Source organism: Capsicum annuum, chromosome 11 (genome assembly GCF_002878395.1).
Source record: "Capsicum annuum cultivar UCD-10X-F1 chromosome 11, UCD10Xv1.1, whole genome shotgun sequence".
NCBI lineage: Eukaryota > Viridiplantae > Streptophyta > Magnoliopsida > Solanales > Solanaceae > Capsicum > Capsicum annuum.
Window position 1 is genome coordinate 230205202 of NC_061121.1, and position 19241 is coordinate 230224442.

Genomic DNA, 19241 nt, shown 5'->3' on the forward strand with positions numbered 1-19241 from the left:
ATATTCATGAACTTTACCCTTAAATTGAATATCATTTAAGAATAAGTTACGTGGATAAACTTGACATAGTTCATTTCAAACACCTAAATCACCCTTCAACTGTGTCATTTTGAAAACTTTTGCATAGTTAAGAAAAAATCTTAGGCGTGTGTCTGCAAACATATCCATGTGGATTTTAGAAGTCAATTAAAATGTGCCAACTATTTTTTACTTTCCACGTCAACCGCTGATAAATTAAAAGTGGAGAGAGGAAAAATCTTTTTGTTTTTCACTGATAATCTTATTTAGTATGTGCTGATAAATTAAAAATGGAGAGAGGAAAAATCTTTTTGTTTTTCACTGATAATCTTATTTAGTATGTTTTCATTAATGGTTGTTTCTCCAATTTCGTTCCCCTTCTTTCTTGCCTCTTTTACCTTTTTCTCCTTCCATCAACGCCCTTGCATTCCAGACTCCCCACATCACAGACCTTCTCACTGACCCATCAAATGTCTCGATTCTTTGGTCCAATCTTGATTCTCTCCACCATCATTCTTGCATTCATATGTTGCTCTGCCATCATTGACCATGCCAATATTAGCACCTCTGCACATATGCTCTCTGTCACTAAGTTTCAACTGTAGTGGTTATTAGAACTTTGACATGATGTATCCGTAATCGTAGTTATTCATTCTTTGCTTCCACCATCATCTTCGTAATTTATAAAAAAATCTTCGAAATAGTTTTTGCTCAAATAGTTGCAAAATGAATTTTAAAAAATATATATTTTAAAATTACTCCATCGTTGACCTCCATCGCCCTTCCATTTCTGCTATTGGCTCAAAAATATATTCTTCTCCCCCTCCCCCCACCTTTGCTATCTCCGTCTCCTTCAATTATCTTCTTTTCTTCAGTGTCTTAAATTATCTTCTTCCCTTCAATGTTTTGCTGTGCTTGGAATGAATCAACAAATTTCGCTAGTGAACTTAGTTTACTTCTTAATCTCCCTTAATGTGGGTTGTCAAAAAACGAGTCTTTTAAATTTGTGATATCTACTTGATAACTAGTAAGGGAGGAACTGCAACATAAATTTACTTCTTTGTTTGCCCCAAAAGAGGTCCTCAATTTAGATCCTCAATTTTAAAATTAACCCTAAATTCATTAATTCTTGAAAGATCAATTTTATTTCTCTTTTTTTTCACCTCTTTCTCCTTCAATATAAGTGTTTAAGTAGTCTGTAGAAATATAGCAGAAGTCGATGATGGGTTAAAAAATTAGAGACTAGTGGCGACAACAAAGTAGCAAAGGAAGGTAGAAATGGGCATAGAGGAAGTATTGGAGAAGGAGAAGAAAAAGAGGAACGAATAAAAAAAATAAGGTCAAACCCATCGACAGACACCTAAAGTTGCAGCGATCTTTCACTTGAGTACTTCAGGTAGACAATGTTCATTTTAAACGCCTAAAAGAGGCATCAAATATGAGTCTATTTGGATAGGATTAAAATCTGGTCAAGCCAGCTTTTAAACTCTTTTTTAGCTTTTTAAGATGTTTGATAAAGTTAAAAAGTGCTTAAAAAAAATAAAAACTGATTAAAAGAATCAAAAAGTGAGAAGCTGGGTACCCCTAGCTTTTTGCTTTTTAGATTAATTTTTTTTTAGATTTGACCAAAACATTTACTTTTTTATTCCTTATATTTTCCTCCAATTCCAACAATATCTTAAACTTGTAGCCCTTAAATATATAATTTTTTTCCTCTTTGCCGCTTCGCTTCACCCGTTTCCTCCAATTTCCTCTTCATCTTTCTTTTCTGTTTCCATCATTATATCGGAGGTTGATTCAAAAAAATTATTTCAGAATTAAAAATTATAAATAGTTCACCTTATTTATGGTGTTAACAACTTTAAGGACATTTACGTCATTTTAATAACAAAAAAGTGGTTAACATCACTTGTTTACCAAATACATCAATATTTTTTTCAGTTTCAACACTTCTATCTAAACACTTATCTGCTTAATTTCTAAGCACTTATTAAATTTTTAATCACTTAAGCTAAAAAACTATTTTTTTAATCCTATCTAAACGGGCTCTATGTCACTTTGACACTTTTTGCCCATATTTTAAAACAACTCTGGAGCGTGTAAACACACGCTTTCAGGTGGATGTAAAGTACCAATTAAAAAAGGCCACGTCATTTTCTATGTCACGTCATAATTACTAAATCTAAAAGGGAAAAAGAGAAAAAAAAACAGGTCATTTACCCATTTCTCAATTTTGAACCCGATGAAAATCTAGGTGAGTTTTCTTCGATTTTGCTTCTATTTTACATAGATCCAAAGTGATTACTGACTATAATAGTGTATTTTTCAGGTATCTTGTTTGCAATCAAGTTTTGATAATTTTTTATTTACCCGGGTTGAAAGTCGAATGCCAAGTATGATTTTCTTGACGGAATTGAAGATATTGAAGGTCTAATAAAATTTTCTTTTCTTTTTCTTCATATTTCTTGGCATGTGGTGTGCTTGTTGCTAACATTATAAGTGTTTGAATAGTCCTTATATTTAGAATTTTGGGGGGGATTTCAGTTAGGATTTTTTTGGGGTTTCGAAAAATTCAGTAATATATTTCTAATTTCTTTGAATTTTGGGGTATTTCAGTTATAAAGTGTGGATTTTTCTGAAAATTTGTCTGATTTAAGGTTATTTTGGTAATTTTAAAGTTAAGGGGTTTTGGGGTATTTTCTTGCTTTTCAGAATATTTGGGAGTTTTGAAAGGAATATAATGGATGACTTTATTTTGACTTGTTTTCATCAGGGGGGGGGGGATTGTTGGTACGGGTGTAAGGAGCTCAAGGTCATTCACAAGGAGTCAAGCTCAAGAGTTACAAGGTCTATAAGCCATGTTCATGAAGATGGAAGCTTGTGAGTGTGTCATGAATTCACCTAAAGGAGTACATATGCTAAAGTGTGAAGAAGGGCCTTGAAACACTCCAAGGCCGCCTACTATTTGCACTCTAAAGGCGCCTATCTTTGAAGGTTCATTAAGGGCAATTTGGTCTTTGTATGTCATAGATATAAATAGACTTTTAGGCTTCTATTTCATTAGTTTTTTTATGAATACTGAGTGAATTACTTTTAAGACTTCTTTCCTCTCTCTTGTGAGTTAAAATACGAAACTAGGGTAGCCTTGAGTGTGGATTCACTTGGGTTACAAATTGACTTAAAAACGTTGGTGCTTTGGGAAAGATTGAGTCTTTTTTGTGTCAACGCAAGAGTGAGATGTTGTTATTGTGGATCTTAGTGGGTTTTAGTGTTTGATACACACTTTAGTTCCTACGGTTTGTAATAGTTTGTCTCATTATCTATCTTTAATTTCATGTTCTTAGTTTGTGTTTTGTCTTGAATCCATGTGTTATTGCTTCTTGTATGTTGTCTCATCTTCATCTCCTTTCTTTTAGGTTCATTTTTTATTTTTATAGCTTAGATCTATATCATTTGGTATCAAGAGCCACGTTTTAGGGTTGTTCCTACAACTAAAAGTCTTGGATTGTTGTTACCTTAAGAAAATCTTCACCAAAAAGAGTCAAAAAATTGAAAAATCAAAAAAATATAGGTCGCCCTAGATCTACTTAGATCTACTAGTTTTTTTTGTGTTTTGATAGTTTTTAGTGCTAGGTCCTTGCTCACTAGCACTAATAGAGTCTAGATCTAACACTTACGCAAGATCCGGGTTATTTTGCACATTCCACCATTGTTAAACTTATGTTTGAAGCTTTTGGAAGGTAGATCTCGTGTGTTTTTATGTGGTTGTGATATTTTTGAAGTAATTCAGTGGTATTTGTGCTTGGCTTGGCAAAGGAACCTTAGATTTTCAAGAAAGTTTAAATTTGGAGGTCATTTGCCTTGTGGTCAAACGTTGGTCAACTCTTGAATATTCTTGTTGTTCTTTCTTATCTTCATAACTTGTTGTAGAATAATATTTAAAAAAGGGTGTTTGATCTTGGAAAGGGAGGAAATAGAGTGTAGTACTTGTTTAAAGGAAATTTTCAAGCACCTTCCTAGTCATCCAAAAGAAAGAAAACAACAAAAGATAAGGAATAATCAAGTACAAGTGTAAGTACAATTGAAAGTATAAGGGGTGGACCAATTCAATTCAAACTTATTTGGAGCTTGATAAAGGCTCCAAATCTTACATTTTCCCCCAAAATCGACCCTCCTCTTTCTGGATTGAAGATTGACCGAAACCCGATTTGAAGGACAATTTTTTTTGGCAAATTATCGTTCAATCACAAGCTACCACGTTACCATTATTGAACAACCGAGTTTTGAGCTCAAATCTTGATTTCCTAGTTTCTAATTCTTGTTTCTAGGTTGTGTTTTGTTGATTCTAGTGCTAATTGACAAATTAGTGATTATCCACTAGGTTGTGAATTAGTTTTTGAGTCCTTTCTTTCGTGTTTTTGTTCTTTGTGTGTTTTTCTCGTTTTGAATTTGTTATGTTTTGTTGGTTCAAGTCTGAACAAGATTTCCTTGAGTCATTCAAGCAAAAATCTATTCCGGGCAAAAGTAGACTTATCCCTCAATCACTCACAAAGTACAAGCCTACTTTCAACACTTGTGAATCCAAGTGTGACGTAAAATCCGAGAGTAAGAGTGTGCTGAGGTTATTTTGGACTAACTTATTTATTGTTTTGTATGTGTTTTCTTTTCTTTTAGGTATATTGACAATGGAACCCGAGGCTACAACCTCTCAAACCGTAGGTAATGATATTAGTGATGTAGTCTTGGCTCAATTTGAAGCCCTTACCCGTGAAATGAAGTCGGTTTTTGGTAGACTAGAGGCGGATATATCAACATTGAGTGGGAGGATAGTTCAAATTGAGAGTCAAAGGAACTCCCGACCCTCTACTCCTCAACACTACCATGTGTCTTCGAGTGGACAATTCAAAAACACCTCTACTACTATCATACCCGAGACCCTCCATCAAATGATCTATCCACCAAGACCTCCACAAAACCAATCTCAAACCTCCCAAACCCGAGACCTATATAGATCATTATATGCTCAATTGAACCAAGTCCAACAAGAAGGACTTGGAAACCAAACTCCACCCCAAAACTTGAATTACCCAATACAAAATCCGCTTGACCAAAGGTCATTTCCTCCACAAAATCCAATGCCTTAAGTCCAAATCCTACTTAACCAAAGACCCTACCATCAACCAAATCCAATGTCTCCTTACCAAGCTCAACTTAACCAAAATCAACCCATCCATGTAGAAGACTGTAGTAGAAGGGAACAAGAGGGTTATGGCATTTACAATGATGCCTACTTGATTAAAGAAGAGATGAGGGGTAGGTATGAGCAAAGAGAACCTCAAGGTAGATACCGAGGGCATGAAGGTAGACATTGTCATAGAAATCCACAAGGAACCCGAGAGGTTGACATCAATTCTATCAAGATCGGTTGTCCTACTTTCAAAGGTAAAGGTGATCCCAAGGTGTATCTTTCATGGGAGTCTTCTTGTGAAAAACTCTTCCAAGTTAATGATCTTTCCGAAGAGAAGAAGAGTTGCTATGTTATAGCTCACTTTGAAGGTTATGCCAATACTTGGTGGGATTATACTAAAAGGTTTAGGAATGTGATGATTGGTGGTCAACCTCCTCCTTAGGAAATATTGAAGAGGCTTATGAGAGAGAGAGATGGCCCGAAGAGATTAGACACGAGCTTCTTACCAAACTATACAACTTGAGGCAAGTAAGCAAGAGTGTCATGGCTTACTATGATAAGTTTCAACAGTTGATTTTGAAGCTTGATTATCAGAGAGAACAAGTACATCACAACATCATCCGTTTTAAAGTTAGGCTGAACAAAGACATTTCTTCCTACATGACTCTTTACAAGTTTGAAACTATTGATGGTATATTCCAAGGGGCACTAGAGGTTGAGAGAGAGATCAAAGAAAAGGCAGCCTACAAGTCCAAAAAACAACAAGTACCCGCGAGTTAGTCTAGAAACAAAAAGGTAATTCAATCATCTTTGGGTTGGAACAAGAACAAAATTCCTTCATCTAATGCTTCACAAGCCGTGTCTAGGACAAATCAATATCAACCTCTACGAAATGAAGCTAAGTCACACCTAAATTCTAATTCTAAAGGGTTCCAATGCTTTAAGTGTCAAGGTTGGGGACATAGGGTGAGTGAGTGTCCAAGATGAAGAAATATAATCCTAAAGAAGGGGAAGTTGTACTACCTTAAAAAGGATGTAGAGTTAGAATCCGAGGAGAATGAGGCCAGCCTCAAGATGGAGAGAAAATTGATGATGAGGTACAAGAAGAATGTGAAGAAGAAGACACTTGGCCACAAGATAGTGAGTATCAAGTTCCAAACTTTGTGGTGAGCAAGGCAATAGATGATCCAAGTCAAAGAGAGAACCTATTTTATACCAAGTGTCTTATCAAAGGCGATTTGTGTACCATGGTGATTGGTAGTGGGAGTTGCACTAATGTTGCTAGTGCTGCTATGGTAGACTTCTTAAAACTTCTCACTACTCTATATATAAATCCCTACAAGCTTCAATGGCTAAATAATTGTGTTGAATTGCAGGTGACACGATAATATATGATTCGGTTTAAGGTAGAAAAATACCAAGACGAAGTGTGTTGTGATGTTATTCTCATGCAAGCTTGTTATTTGTTGTTGGGTAGACCATGATAATTTGAAAGGCCTACCAAACATGATGGAAGAACCAATAGGTATTCACTTGAGCATGGTGGCCGAAATTTCGCACTTCACCCTCTCTCACTATCTCAAGTAAGTGCAATGCATCAACTATTGAGAGAATTAAAAGAAAATGGGAAAAAGGGCAAGAACCCAATAGTAGTAAAGGTGTAGAAGCTGATGGGGTATCAAATTCAAAGAGTAAAGAGCCTATGGTTATGTTGATCAGGAATAAGTATCTCTTTAAGGAACATGATGACCAAACACCTATGCTTCTTCTAGCCCATGTTTTTACTACTAACACTTCTTTTCTTTTTTTTTTCTTCTTTTCTCCCCCCTTCTATTTCTTTTGTTTTGCAGGAATTTGAAGATGTTTTTCCAAAGGAACTCCCACAAGGGTTGCCCCCACTTCAGGGAAATGAGCATCAAATAGATTTTGTCTTGAGCTCTCAATTGCCTAATAAACTAGTATATAGATGTAATCCAACGGACGCCAAAGAGCTTCAAAAGCAAGTTAATTAACTTCTCAACAAAGGATACATCAAATAAAGCATGTGTCTATGTGCAGTACTGGTCTTGTTGGTGCCAAAGAAAGATGGAACATGGAGAATGTGTGTGGACTATTGGGCTATCAATAAAATTATGGTAAAGTATCACCATCCCATTCCTCTATTAGATAATATGCTTAATGAATTGAATGAATCTTGTGTGTTCTCAAAAATTGATCTTAGGAGTGGCTATCACTAAATTAGAATGCAATCGGGTGATGAATGGAAAATCGCCTTCAAGATCAATTTTGGTCTTTATGAATGGATGGTTGCGCTATTTGGCCTCACTAATGCTCCTAGTACTTTCACACGGTTAATAAATCATGTGATGATATTGTTTATTGGAAAGTTTATTGTTTTGTACTTTGATGATGTCTTGGTTTATAGCAAGTCCCTTGAAGAACATGTGTTGCATTTGCAAAGTGTATTTTATGTTCTTAGAAAGGAGAAGTTATATGCTAATTTTGAGAAATATTCTTTTGGTGTTTATAAAGTTGTGTTCTTGGGATTTGTTGTAAGTTCAAGGGGAGTTGAGGTGGATGAATCCAAGATAGACGCTATCAGAAGTTGTTCGACCCCGAGATCTATTAGAGAAATCCGAAGTTTCCATGGGTTGACAAGCTTTTATAGACAGTTTGTCAAAGGGTTTAGCACCATTGCAGGCCCCTCAACCGAGATCATTAGAAAGGACAAACCTTTTAAGCGGGGTAATGAGCAAGCTAAGTCCTTTGAAACCTTGAAAGTTATGCTCATCCCCGCCCTTTGTTACAATTACCCAACTTTGATAAAATGTTTGAAGTCGAATGTGATGCAAGTAAAGTAGGAATATGTGTCGTCTTAAAGCAAAATCTTAAACCTATTGCCTGTTTTAGTGAAAAGCTCAAGGGTGCGACTCTAAATTATTTCCCTTATGATCTAGAGTTATTCGCCCTAATTAGAGCTTTGGGTAGTTGGCAACACTACTTATGGACCAAAGAGTTTGAGATCCGAACAGACCATGAATTCTTGAAACATCTTAGGGCCCAAGACAAGTTGAACAAGTATTATTTTAAGTAGATTGAATTCCTAGAAACTTTCCCTTATGTTATTCAATATACAAAGAGAAAGGAAAATGTGATTGACGATGCATTATCTAGGAAGCATGTGCTTATTGCTACTTTATCTTCCAAGTTGTTGGGATTTAAGAGCCTAAGGTTGTTATATCCGAGGATCCCATATTTGGCCCTATCATTCGGCTGTGTGAAGAGTGAGGTAGGGAAAAGTGGCTCAAGGAAAGGGATTCCACTCCCTATTATAAGTTTGATGGTTATTTATTCAAAGGAAGGCGATTGTGTGTGCCTTCTAGTTCTTGGAGGGAGTTGTTTGTGAGAGAGCCACATGATGGTGGCCTAATGGGATACTTTGGGGTTGAGAAGACCCTCGGAATATTGGAGGAACAATTCTATTGGACTAAAATGCGCAAACATGTTGCTAAGATTTGTGGCCAATGTATGGAATGTAGGAGTGCCAAATCCTACCTCATTCCTCAAGGGTTGTATACCCCGCTTCCTACTCCTCTTCGTTCTTGGCTTGACATATCTATGGACTTTGTTTTGGGGTTGCCAAGGACAAGGAAATGAAGGATAACATCTTTATAATGGTTGACCCTTTTTCTAAAATGGCCCACTTCATTCCATGTTATAAGAGTGAGGATGCATCTAGTGTAACTTCGTTGTTTGTTGAACATGTTGTTAAGCTACATGGGATCCCTTGTACTATTGTTAGTGATAGGGACTCCAAGTTTCTTAGTCACTTTTGAAAGTCGGTGTGGGGTAGGCTTGGTACAAAGTTGCTATTCTCAACCTTTTGCCACCCATAAACCGATGGCCAAGCGGAAGTAGTAAATAGGACCTTGGGGTTCTATGCTACGTTCCATAGTTAAAGGTAAAATGGCTTCTTGAGAGGATCACCTACCCTTAGTCGAGTTTACTTATAATCGTGTTATTCATTCGACTAGGGTATGGCTCCCTTTGAGTATGTATACGGCTTGAATCCCCTCACCCCTTTAGATCTCACCCCTTTGCATAGTGATCCCGTGTTGAGCCTATGTGGAAGAAAAATAGCCAGAGCTATGAAAAAGTTGCATGAAAAGGTGAGAATCCAACTTGAGAAGAAGAATTAAAAAGTTGCTAAGAGGGCAAACAAAGGGAGAAGAAGGCTTGTGCTTGAACCAGGTGATTGGCTGTGGGTGCACCTAAGAAAGGAACGGTTTCCAACACAAAGAAAAGCTAAGCTAATGACGAGAGGTGATGGTCCTTTCAAAGTTCTTGAGAGGATCAATGACAATGCATACAAGATTGACCTTCTATTGGATTACCAAGTACACAACACTTTCAATGTGTGTGACCTCTCACCCGTAGACACAATTAAAGTTGAAGAACCAGTGAATTTGAGGCCAAATTTCTTTCAAGATGGAGAGGGTAATACGGGTGTAAGGAGCTCAAGGCCATTCACAAGGAGTCAAGTTAAAGAGTTACAAAGTTTACAAGCTATGTTCATGAAGATGAAAGCTTATGAGTGTGTCATGAATTCACCTAAAGGAGTACTTATGCTAAAGTGCGAAGAGACGCCTTTAAATACTTCAAGGCCTCCTACTATTTGCACCCCAAAGTCGCCTATCTTTGAAGGCTCATTAAGGGCAATTCGGTCTTTGTATGTAATAGATATAAATAGACTTTTAGACTTCTATTTTCATCAGTTTTTTATGAATATTGAGTGAATTACTTTTAAAACTTCTTTCTTCTCTCTTGTGAGTTGAAATCAAAAATTAAGGTAGCCTTAAGTGTGGCTTCACTTGGGTTGTAAATTGGCTTAGAAACGTTGGTTCTTTGGAAAAGATTAAGTCCCTTTTGTGTCAACGTAAGAGTGTGGTGTTACTATTGTGGATCTTAGTAGGTTTTAGTATTTGATACACACCTTAGTTCCTAAGGTTTGTAATAATTTATGTCTCACTGTCTATCTTTAATTTCATGTTCTTAGTTTGTGGTTTGTCTTGAATCCGTGTGTTATTGCCTCTTGTGTGTTGTCTCATCTTCACCTCCTTTCTTTTAGGTTTATTTTTGGTTTTTGTAGCTTATATCTATATCAACTGTTGTAGACGACCCTAACCCTACATATAAAAATGAATTAGATGTCTTTGCTATTGCTATTGACAAATACCACTTCAGTCTTGTTGAATTTTTTTCCTACACCAATGATCTTGGGTACACAAAGGTGAAGGGATTTTACTGTCAACACATAGATGGTGGTGATTTAGTTCAAATTACTAGTGATAGACAGTTGTTAGACTTTGTGAAAGACTTAAAACAGATCGATAAAGTTGATGTGTTTGTTGAGCATGTCATTGATGATCATCTAGAGGTTGTGTCAACCCCTGTTTGTCTTTTAGAAGGGACACAGTGTAATACCTTTTTTGAAGATGGTATAGGTAGTGATGGGGGCTTAATCCAGATCTGTATGGAAATGAAACAGATCCGCCTAGTGAGGAATCGGGTGGAGTGAAATTCCTGATGGGGATGGTTCAGACATTGATGAAAAGGCGAGAACCTTTGGGGCTGAAAGTAGAAGCAAATAAATCCTAGAAGAAAGTCAAAAACACCTAAAGAAATTCTAAATGGTGAAGATGGTATTGATAAAGGTTTTCAAGGCATTGGCAAAAATTTTTAAAAAAAGGTAGATATGTGGGTAGATTATGAGGTGATGAAGAGTACATTGATAGTTCAAACTATGACAGTATTAATAACATTGATTTATTAGATGAGGGTGTTGTTGTGGTGTTGATTTACCAAGAAGTAAAAGTAGTGGTAAAATTAGGTATGATGATGAGTGTGGTTGTGCTATTTTTGAACTTGGTATAATTTTTAATGATAAGGTATTCAGAAAAGCTCTGGGAAGGTATGCAGTTGAAAACAAAGTTTAAAATATTTTAAAACTTAATGAAGCTCATAAAGTAAGGGCTAAATGTAAATTTAAGGAAAAATGCAGTTGGTTGTGTTGTGATGCAGTTGACAGAGATTCAGATAATTTCTTGATAAAAAACTATAATTCAGTGCATAAGTATACTATATCAAATAAGAACAAGATGTGTACAACTAAGTATGTTGCCAACAGATTCATGGAGGAAATAATTAAACAACCATCTTTAAGGATTCGAAAAATACAAGAATTGTGCAGGGAGAAATTGAGATTGTATGTGGGTAGAACTATTGTTATAAGGCAAAGTTACAGGTTCTGAGGGAATCTTTGGGGGATTGGAACGTGGAGTTTGCAAGATTATGTGATTATGCTGAGACAATAAAATAAACTAATTCTGATAGTCATATTTGGTTGAGAATGGATAGTGAAACTATCCCAGGTACAAATATGTTTGTTTGGATGCATTGAAGAAAGGCTGAATGAAAGAATGTAAAAGAATTATATGGTTTGATGGATGTTTCTTAAAAGGTGCTTGTAAGGGCGGATTTCTTATAACAATTGGGAAGAGTGGAAAAAATCAGATGTTTCCCATAACCTGGGCATTGTGGATAGTGGTGTTCATGGATCGGTTTGGATCGGTTGGTGGTTAAAACCATAACCAAAACTAATTTAGTTGGTTTTTGAATTTCTAAAACCAAACCAAACCACAAAAAGAAAATAACCATCGGTTTGGTTCGGTTTTTCAGTTTTTTTGGATATTGACTAGCCTACTCCAACCATCTCTAGAATAAACTCCTTTTTTTAACCCATAGAAAAGAGAATCACATGGAACAATTTCTTATGAAATATTTGTACAGTGATGGACAAATGACATTGTAAACTCTTAAAAATCAGAACAAACGCATTAAACAAAACCAATATTGAGATGAAAAGCACCAGCTTTGTATTGTAGGCACTAAGATTATCCAACAACATACAAACACATGCATGTACATTGTAAAACAGAGTTTTGTATTCTGTTGCAGTGTACTGCAAAAAGAGATAGAGTTAGGCAAACTTGAGTTATCTGTTTACTTTATAGACTAGCTAGGTGAGCTAATCATACAGGGAAAAGATTGAATAAATAAGGAGACATAAATTAAAATTTAATAAAATATTTATATTTTATTTATAAATTATATAAAAATAATTATAATATATATATATATATATAAAATTTATCGGTTTGGTTTGGTTATTTTCACGTTTTTTTTTTAAGTAAAACCATAACCAAACCAAATAGCATCGATTTTTAAACATTTAAAACCAAACCAAACGTCGATTTTTTTAATCGTTTCGGTTTAGTTTTTAACCAAACCCATGAACATCCCTAGTTGTGGACAAGAAACCTAAGCATAGTTGGACTATTTTTGTCTAATATTTAAAAGAAGACCTGCAGTTGGGTACTGGTGCAGGTCTCACTGTGACGGCCGATTTGCAAAAAGTAAACTGTTTTCTTAACTATAAAATATTTGACATACTTCATTTTTTTGTCAGTTACTTTAACTATTTTTTTTTTGTTTTGTAGGATTTTCATGCAACTGTTTTTGAGTTGCTACCGAATGCTGGGGTTAGATGGTGTACTAGACACATCTTGTTCAACTGGAGTCAAGTGTGGAAGGGAGAAGAAATGAAAAAGCAGTTTTGGAGATATTCCAAGGCAAGTTTTGAAGTGAAGTTCAAAGAGAAACTTGATTACATGAGCCAAATTGGTGTGCTAGGTAAGAATATTAATGGTAATTTGTTGCATTATTCTAGGGAGTCATGGGTCAGGGCATTCTTTAGAGAAGATTATAAGTGTGATGCTATTAAAAATAACCTGGTGATGGATATATTTATTTATATATTTTAATATATTAAATATTAATTATTTTAAATAAATATAAATAAATATATTATATTATTGTATATTTCCTGACAAATTCTACAAAAGAAGAAATAAAGAAATAAAAGAATTCCACAAGTGTAACCTCAAAAGCTTCTCACATCCGTCAAGTGAAGGAAACAAGTGAAGGTTTTAAGAAGAAGTTACAATTGACCGTCACAACGACCACTTCAAAAGCTTGCTCACACCCGTCAAGCGAAGGAAACAAGTGGACGTTTTGAGAAGAGTTTTAAGTTGACCGTCATAACGACCACTTCAAAGAATGCATTCGTTAGTTCAACATTATAATTTTCTATAAATAGAAGCATTTCTTTGATTATTAAGCATCCAACAACATAGGCGATATATAAGAATTAGTTTTATTTACTTTTTCTTGTTTTCTTTTTCTTTTGTAGAGTAATATTTTTTTTCTTTATTAACTTTTCCATAATGGAGTAATTTCTTTGTGTTGGGAGCGTTGAAGAAACTTGGTATAATATTATAATATAAATCTTATTTTAGTTCTTTCAGGACTTAATTTATTTAAAAGCTAAATACTTTGTGTTGAAATTCTTGTACTAGAAATTAACGTTACTTGATATTTTATATTATAGTTATAGTCATATTAACTTGTACTTCCCACGTGGAAGAAAACTAAATATACTATAAGTATTTCATAAAATATAAGTAATAATAATTTTTAGTCACTTGTTATTTCAAATCTTTAAAATTTCTTCTTTTGATCCTTATCCTCGCGGAAGGATTACTTTGAACTATTTCTTAGATTTAAATAATCTCTATCTTATTTGTTTCAATTCGTATCCTCGTGGAGGGATTGACTCAAATAAAATTATTGATTTGAGGGGTCTTTTATCTTATTTCTTTCAATCTGTATCCTCGCGGATAGATTGTTTCAAGTAAGTTTATTGATTTAAAGATTACTCACAAGGGTCTTTATTCCTCATGAACACCTAAATCAAGTCTAGAAAGTTATTCTATAATTTTGTAGAAATTTCTAAAATAATAATTTTATTATAATAAATATACCAAGTGAATTCAACAACTCCCAACTTCCTCTCCAAGATAATCTTTTAAATACTATTTCTTTACATTTTTTTTTCAAACTTAAGAAATTACCCTATTTTCATCAATTTGATTCTCAAATAGTAGTCAAGATAATACAAGTTTGTAGCATAGATTTTCCAATCTCTGTGGGACGATATCTTGAACTATACTAGAATTTGACAGAGTACGAGCAACAAAAATCTTATACAATTTGGACTTGTCACCTGGGTGAGACCTTTAATTCATATATATTGGTTACTAGACACAAATTTATTGTTACTATTTTGGAGAAAATTATAAGAAAAATAATGACTAGAACAGTGGACAGGATTAAATTTGCCAACACTTAGATATATGATATTTCACCTATGGCTAGGGTTATATTGGAGGAGAATAAGGATAGGGCTAGGGCTTGTAAGGTGCTTTGAAATGCAGATGTTGGATTTGAGATTGGAGAAGGGGAGTATATACATACAATGAACTTGACTAGTAGGACTTGCGGCTGTAGAACTTGGCAGTTGAGAGACATTTCTTGCCAACATGCTATTTGTGCATTGTATCATATTGAAGAGGAGCCCGAACCTTATGTGGAGCATTGGTATAAGAAGCAAACTTTTATGAAGGCTCATAGTCACTTCAATCCAACCAATCTCCAATACGAAGATGTGGCCTGAAATCAATAATTCAAAGATTGAGCCTAATGAAACTAACAAAATGCATGGTAGGCCTGCAAGAAATAGAAGAAGGGACAAAAATGAATCAAGAAAGAAATATAAAAAACTGTCCAAACAAGGGGTGAAAGTAACATGTTCCAAGTTACATCAACAAAGCCATAACAAAAGATATTGCAAGGTAAAATAGTCACACTACATTTAATTTTAAAAGTTGATTTTTTAAGTTGCATTTTTCATATATTAACTGTTATGTTTGAGTTTTTAGATTCCTGATCCAAATCCATAAGGGACCAAGTTTACTGGTTAAAGTTCTCAAGGAAGTAGTCATCTTGTAAGCTCAAGCCAACCTGCACCAATATCTACAAAAAAATCAGCACAATCCAGTCCAAGTTAACATATACCAACATGTTCAAGCCAAGTTGCATCTTCAACAATAGTTTGTGTTGATACAAACAAAGTTAAGAGCTTCAAGAAAGCCGTATGATCATTTTTTTGTGGTGATACAACAATCCCTGTTACAAAGAAACCAAGAGTTAACTATCTCCTAAAAAAAGTGAAAATGTTGGACAGAAGAGAGGAAGGGTTGTAGGCACAAAAGATGTTGGAGAAGGTGGATAAAAATAGACTAAGAATGTTGGATTTGGGATCTACACCAGTGCAAAGGGCTTCCAAATACTGAATGTAAGTTTACTTCGGCTTTGTTTCTTTTAAAAAAAAGTAAATGACTAAGTAAATATACTGAAAATGTTGTTTCTTTTTTTTTCTTCAAAAAAACAGTCAAGGACATCAAGTCAAAGGATCTTACAAACTGGTGCAACTCACAAGGATGCAAGTTCTACAAGAGTAGCTCTTGGTTATAAGCTAAGAGGCTTGAGATGAAAAAATCGAATTATTGTCACCACAAATCAGTTACAGCAGATGGCAAACAAAAAAAAAAAATAATAGTCAAAAAGAAGTTTCTCATGTTGATTATGTGTGCATTTTGTTTTGTAATTTGGAGTATCAAACAAACAATTAGTTACAGTTGTTCCTTTGAATCTGCTAGTAATGAATAACAGTAGCAGTTGCTTAGATTTTGAAGTCTGTTGATACAACTTATGCAAACTTTGAGCTTAGTATGGAGCTATTTTTGGATGTTACTTTGAGCTCAATTTAGAGCATATTTATGAAACGACTATTCTGTAGGTTTGAGTTCAATTTGAAGCATATTTATGAAGTTGTACTGATATTAGATTGAGCTCAATGTGAATCATGTACAAGAAAGTGATTTTGGTGCAACTTTGTTCTGTTGCTTGTCTGCTTTGACAACACCTTTTATTGTACCAGTAGCAATTACACCATGAAAAGTTAAAAATATAAACTTTGCTGCTAAAAATATTTAAAGCCAAGACAAAATAAACTTTAAATTTTATTAAAAGGAAGGAATATTACATGGCCAAGATTACACAAAAACTACACCTAAATAACAGACAAATACACATCAAAATAGTACAGCTAAACCATCATGAAAATCAATAATTTTGGTAGATCACACTAGTAGCAATTACACCATGAAAAGTTCAACAATTACGCTTGAATATCCATGTGCTCAACAACACCAAACCAGTAGCAAATACACCATCATAAAAATTTCAGCAATTAGACTTAAATATCCATGTGTCCAACAATACCAAATCAATAACAATAATGCTAACAATATAATATCTTCTTGCTCAATTTTGTTTCTTTTCAAAGGCCTTGACTTTCTTCAACAAATCCCAAATTACCCGATTTGTTTGTGAAGGATGTCGTTTTTCATACCAATCAAAATAATCACATCAACTCAATTTCTATAAAAACAAGACCACAATTACAAGTCAATAGTTAATCAACTAATTAAATAAAAAAATATTACCTTTAAAACTTTACAAGTAAAAACCTACGACCTGCAAAAATCTTTATTACAAAAAACTATGGAAGATAAGCTCGACATTGTCAAGCTCAGTTAGAAAATATGAAAAAAGGATGAAGAAGAAACCAAATACAAATAATTTGAAGAATTTGGATAGAGAAAAAAATATGAAGAATAATTTGAAAATTTAAGGTTAAATTTTAGGAAAAAACTGAATATATAAGACAATGATGAAAAAAATTATTGGGGGATCAAATCAGACGCTAAGTCAGCAAAATGGGGGTTCAACGCGCCTTGGCTACGTGAATTACACGCGAGCAGCCAACAGTGCAAAAAGTGTCAAAGTGACACATTCGATGTCCATTTTAGGTTTTTAAAGTGAACATTGTCCACTTTAGGCGTCAAAGTGAAAGATCGCTGCAACTTTAGGTGCCTGCCGATGGATTTCGTAAAAAAAAAAGGCAAAATTTAGTAGTTTACACGTCCAAAATAGGTGCAACGCACACATTGTGCTAACTCAACAAAAGGTGCCAAAATAATACGATTGGAGACTAGTTTAGGTGTTTAAAATGAACACCATCTACTTAAGTGTCATAGTAAAAGTCCGTGTCAAATTTAGATACCTCATGATGTGTTTGACCAATAAAATAATTTGTAATTGAGCTTCAACAGGATAATGGCAACATTGGCAATCTATCATTAATAATACTTTCTCACTCAAAGAATACTTGTTCTTTGGCACACATGTTAAAAGATAATAAACAATAGAAGTAATTTTACTATATCATTATCTAAATATAATTAATTTTTTGCTTTGAAAAACATATTGCATAATGAACAATATTTATTATCAAACGTAAAATGGATTCCATTGATTTTGTTTTTTCAAACTGAACAAATATTGCTGGACACCTATTTTTAGTATAATAGATAAATATTATTAGACGAAGGAAATACTAATTACTACTTTTTCTGTTTTAAAAAAAATGACCCACTTTATTTTTTATTTTGTCTCAAATTTTAATTTTTATGTGACATATTAAAAACCACAAAATTAGATGACATATTTGATGCATTTAATATAATTTTAATTTAAAATCTCAAATTTTCCTAAATTTCATATTGTGTCAAATAAAAACATGTCTTTTTTTTAAACGAATGAAATAATAACAATAAAATAATATAGTAACTATCAAATAATGTGATACAATGAATCCACTCTTTCCTCAACCAATGGTCTCGAATTTGAGCTTTGTATAAGAAAAATCCTTTGTAAGAAGCACGACCCCTGAATTGGGCCCTATTCATCGCGAATTCAAATTAATCGGACTCTAATATAATTTTCAGACATCAAATGGGCGTTATCCCAAATTAGCCCTACCCAATGCGAATTGAGATTACCAAACATAAAATAAAATAAAATGAAGTAGTAATAGAAAAAAGAAAGCGCGGGAAAGATTACCCCTAAAACACTCCTACAACCTCAAAAGCCGATTTTTTTCTTACCTCTTTCAGACCTTCAAATTGCCGATCTAAATTCGCCGGAGTAACCATCGGAGCCAAGTATGAACGCCGCTGAAAATAGCCGGCGCTGGGACCGGCGAGATAGCACTAGGTTTTCGAAGAAGCAGAAGCTCATACTCAACTCCGAAGAACAGCTCGAATCTAAGCTCGGTTTCGATGTCTTCACCGAAGGCGATAAACGACTCGGCTGGCTTCTTACTCTTTCCTCTGTACTACTTCTACTCCTCAAATTTATTAGAATTTTTTCTGAAAATGCGAATTCTGAGTTTTTTTTTTTTTTTTTTAAAAGGGGATTTTTTGTTTTTTTTTTTTTTTTTGTGGAATTGTGAATTTTGAGTTTTGTTTTTGTTTGTGAAAATGTGAATTTTGTGTGTTCTATTTTGATTTTTTTGTGAGAAATGTGTGTTTTGTGAAAAAAGTAAGAATGCTGCTGAAAATAATTGGTGTTGAGACTGACGAGACAACACTATGTTTTCTAAGAAGCTCATCCTTAACTCTGAAGAACAGCTCGAATCTAAGCTCGGGTTCGTTGTCTTCATTGAAGGCGATAAACGGCTGTCTGGCTGCTTACTTTTTTCTGTGTACTACTTCTACTCAATTTTTTTTTGAATATTTGGAGAAAATGTGATTTTTTTTTTGATTTTCTTTTGTGAAAATGTGAATTTTGAGTTTTTCCGTGAAAATGCGAATTCTGTGTTTTTTGTTGAATTTTGGAGAAATGTGATTTTTCTTTTTGAATTTTTGGAGAAAATGTGAATTTTATTTTTTGTTTTTGGTTTAATGTTGTAGTCGTCATGGGAGGATCAGGAGACTCACAAAGTGTACAGTTGTGTTGATCTTTACTTTGTTTGTCAGGTAAGAGTTTAACTTATGGAATAGTGATTTCATTTTTTTTGTTTATTCATGTGAAAGAAACAATTTGCTAATTTCTGTGAGTTGTTGATTGGATATTCTTACAGCTCGTTCGGATGATGGTTATTTATTGT

General features: G+C 34.2%; 1 protein-coding gene across 1 annotated transcript in view; it reads left to right on the forward strand.

The window, feature by feature from the left end:
• The first annotated feature begins 18167 nt into the window (after positions 1-18167).
• The window catches only part of LOC107847501 (DNA polymerase epsilon catalytic subunit A-like), a 28820-nt gene continuing 27746 nt past the window's right edge, over positions 18168-19241 (forward strand). The window contains exons 1-2 of the mRNA XM_016691783.2: positions 18168-18464; positions 19045-19110. Coding sequence (XP_016547269.2) covers positions 18297-18464; positions 19045-19110 — 234 coding nt within the window. The 5' untranslated portion in view covers positions 18168-18296. The remainder of the gene's footprint in view (positions 18465-19044; positions 19111-19241) is intronic.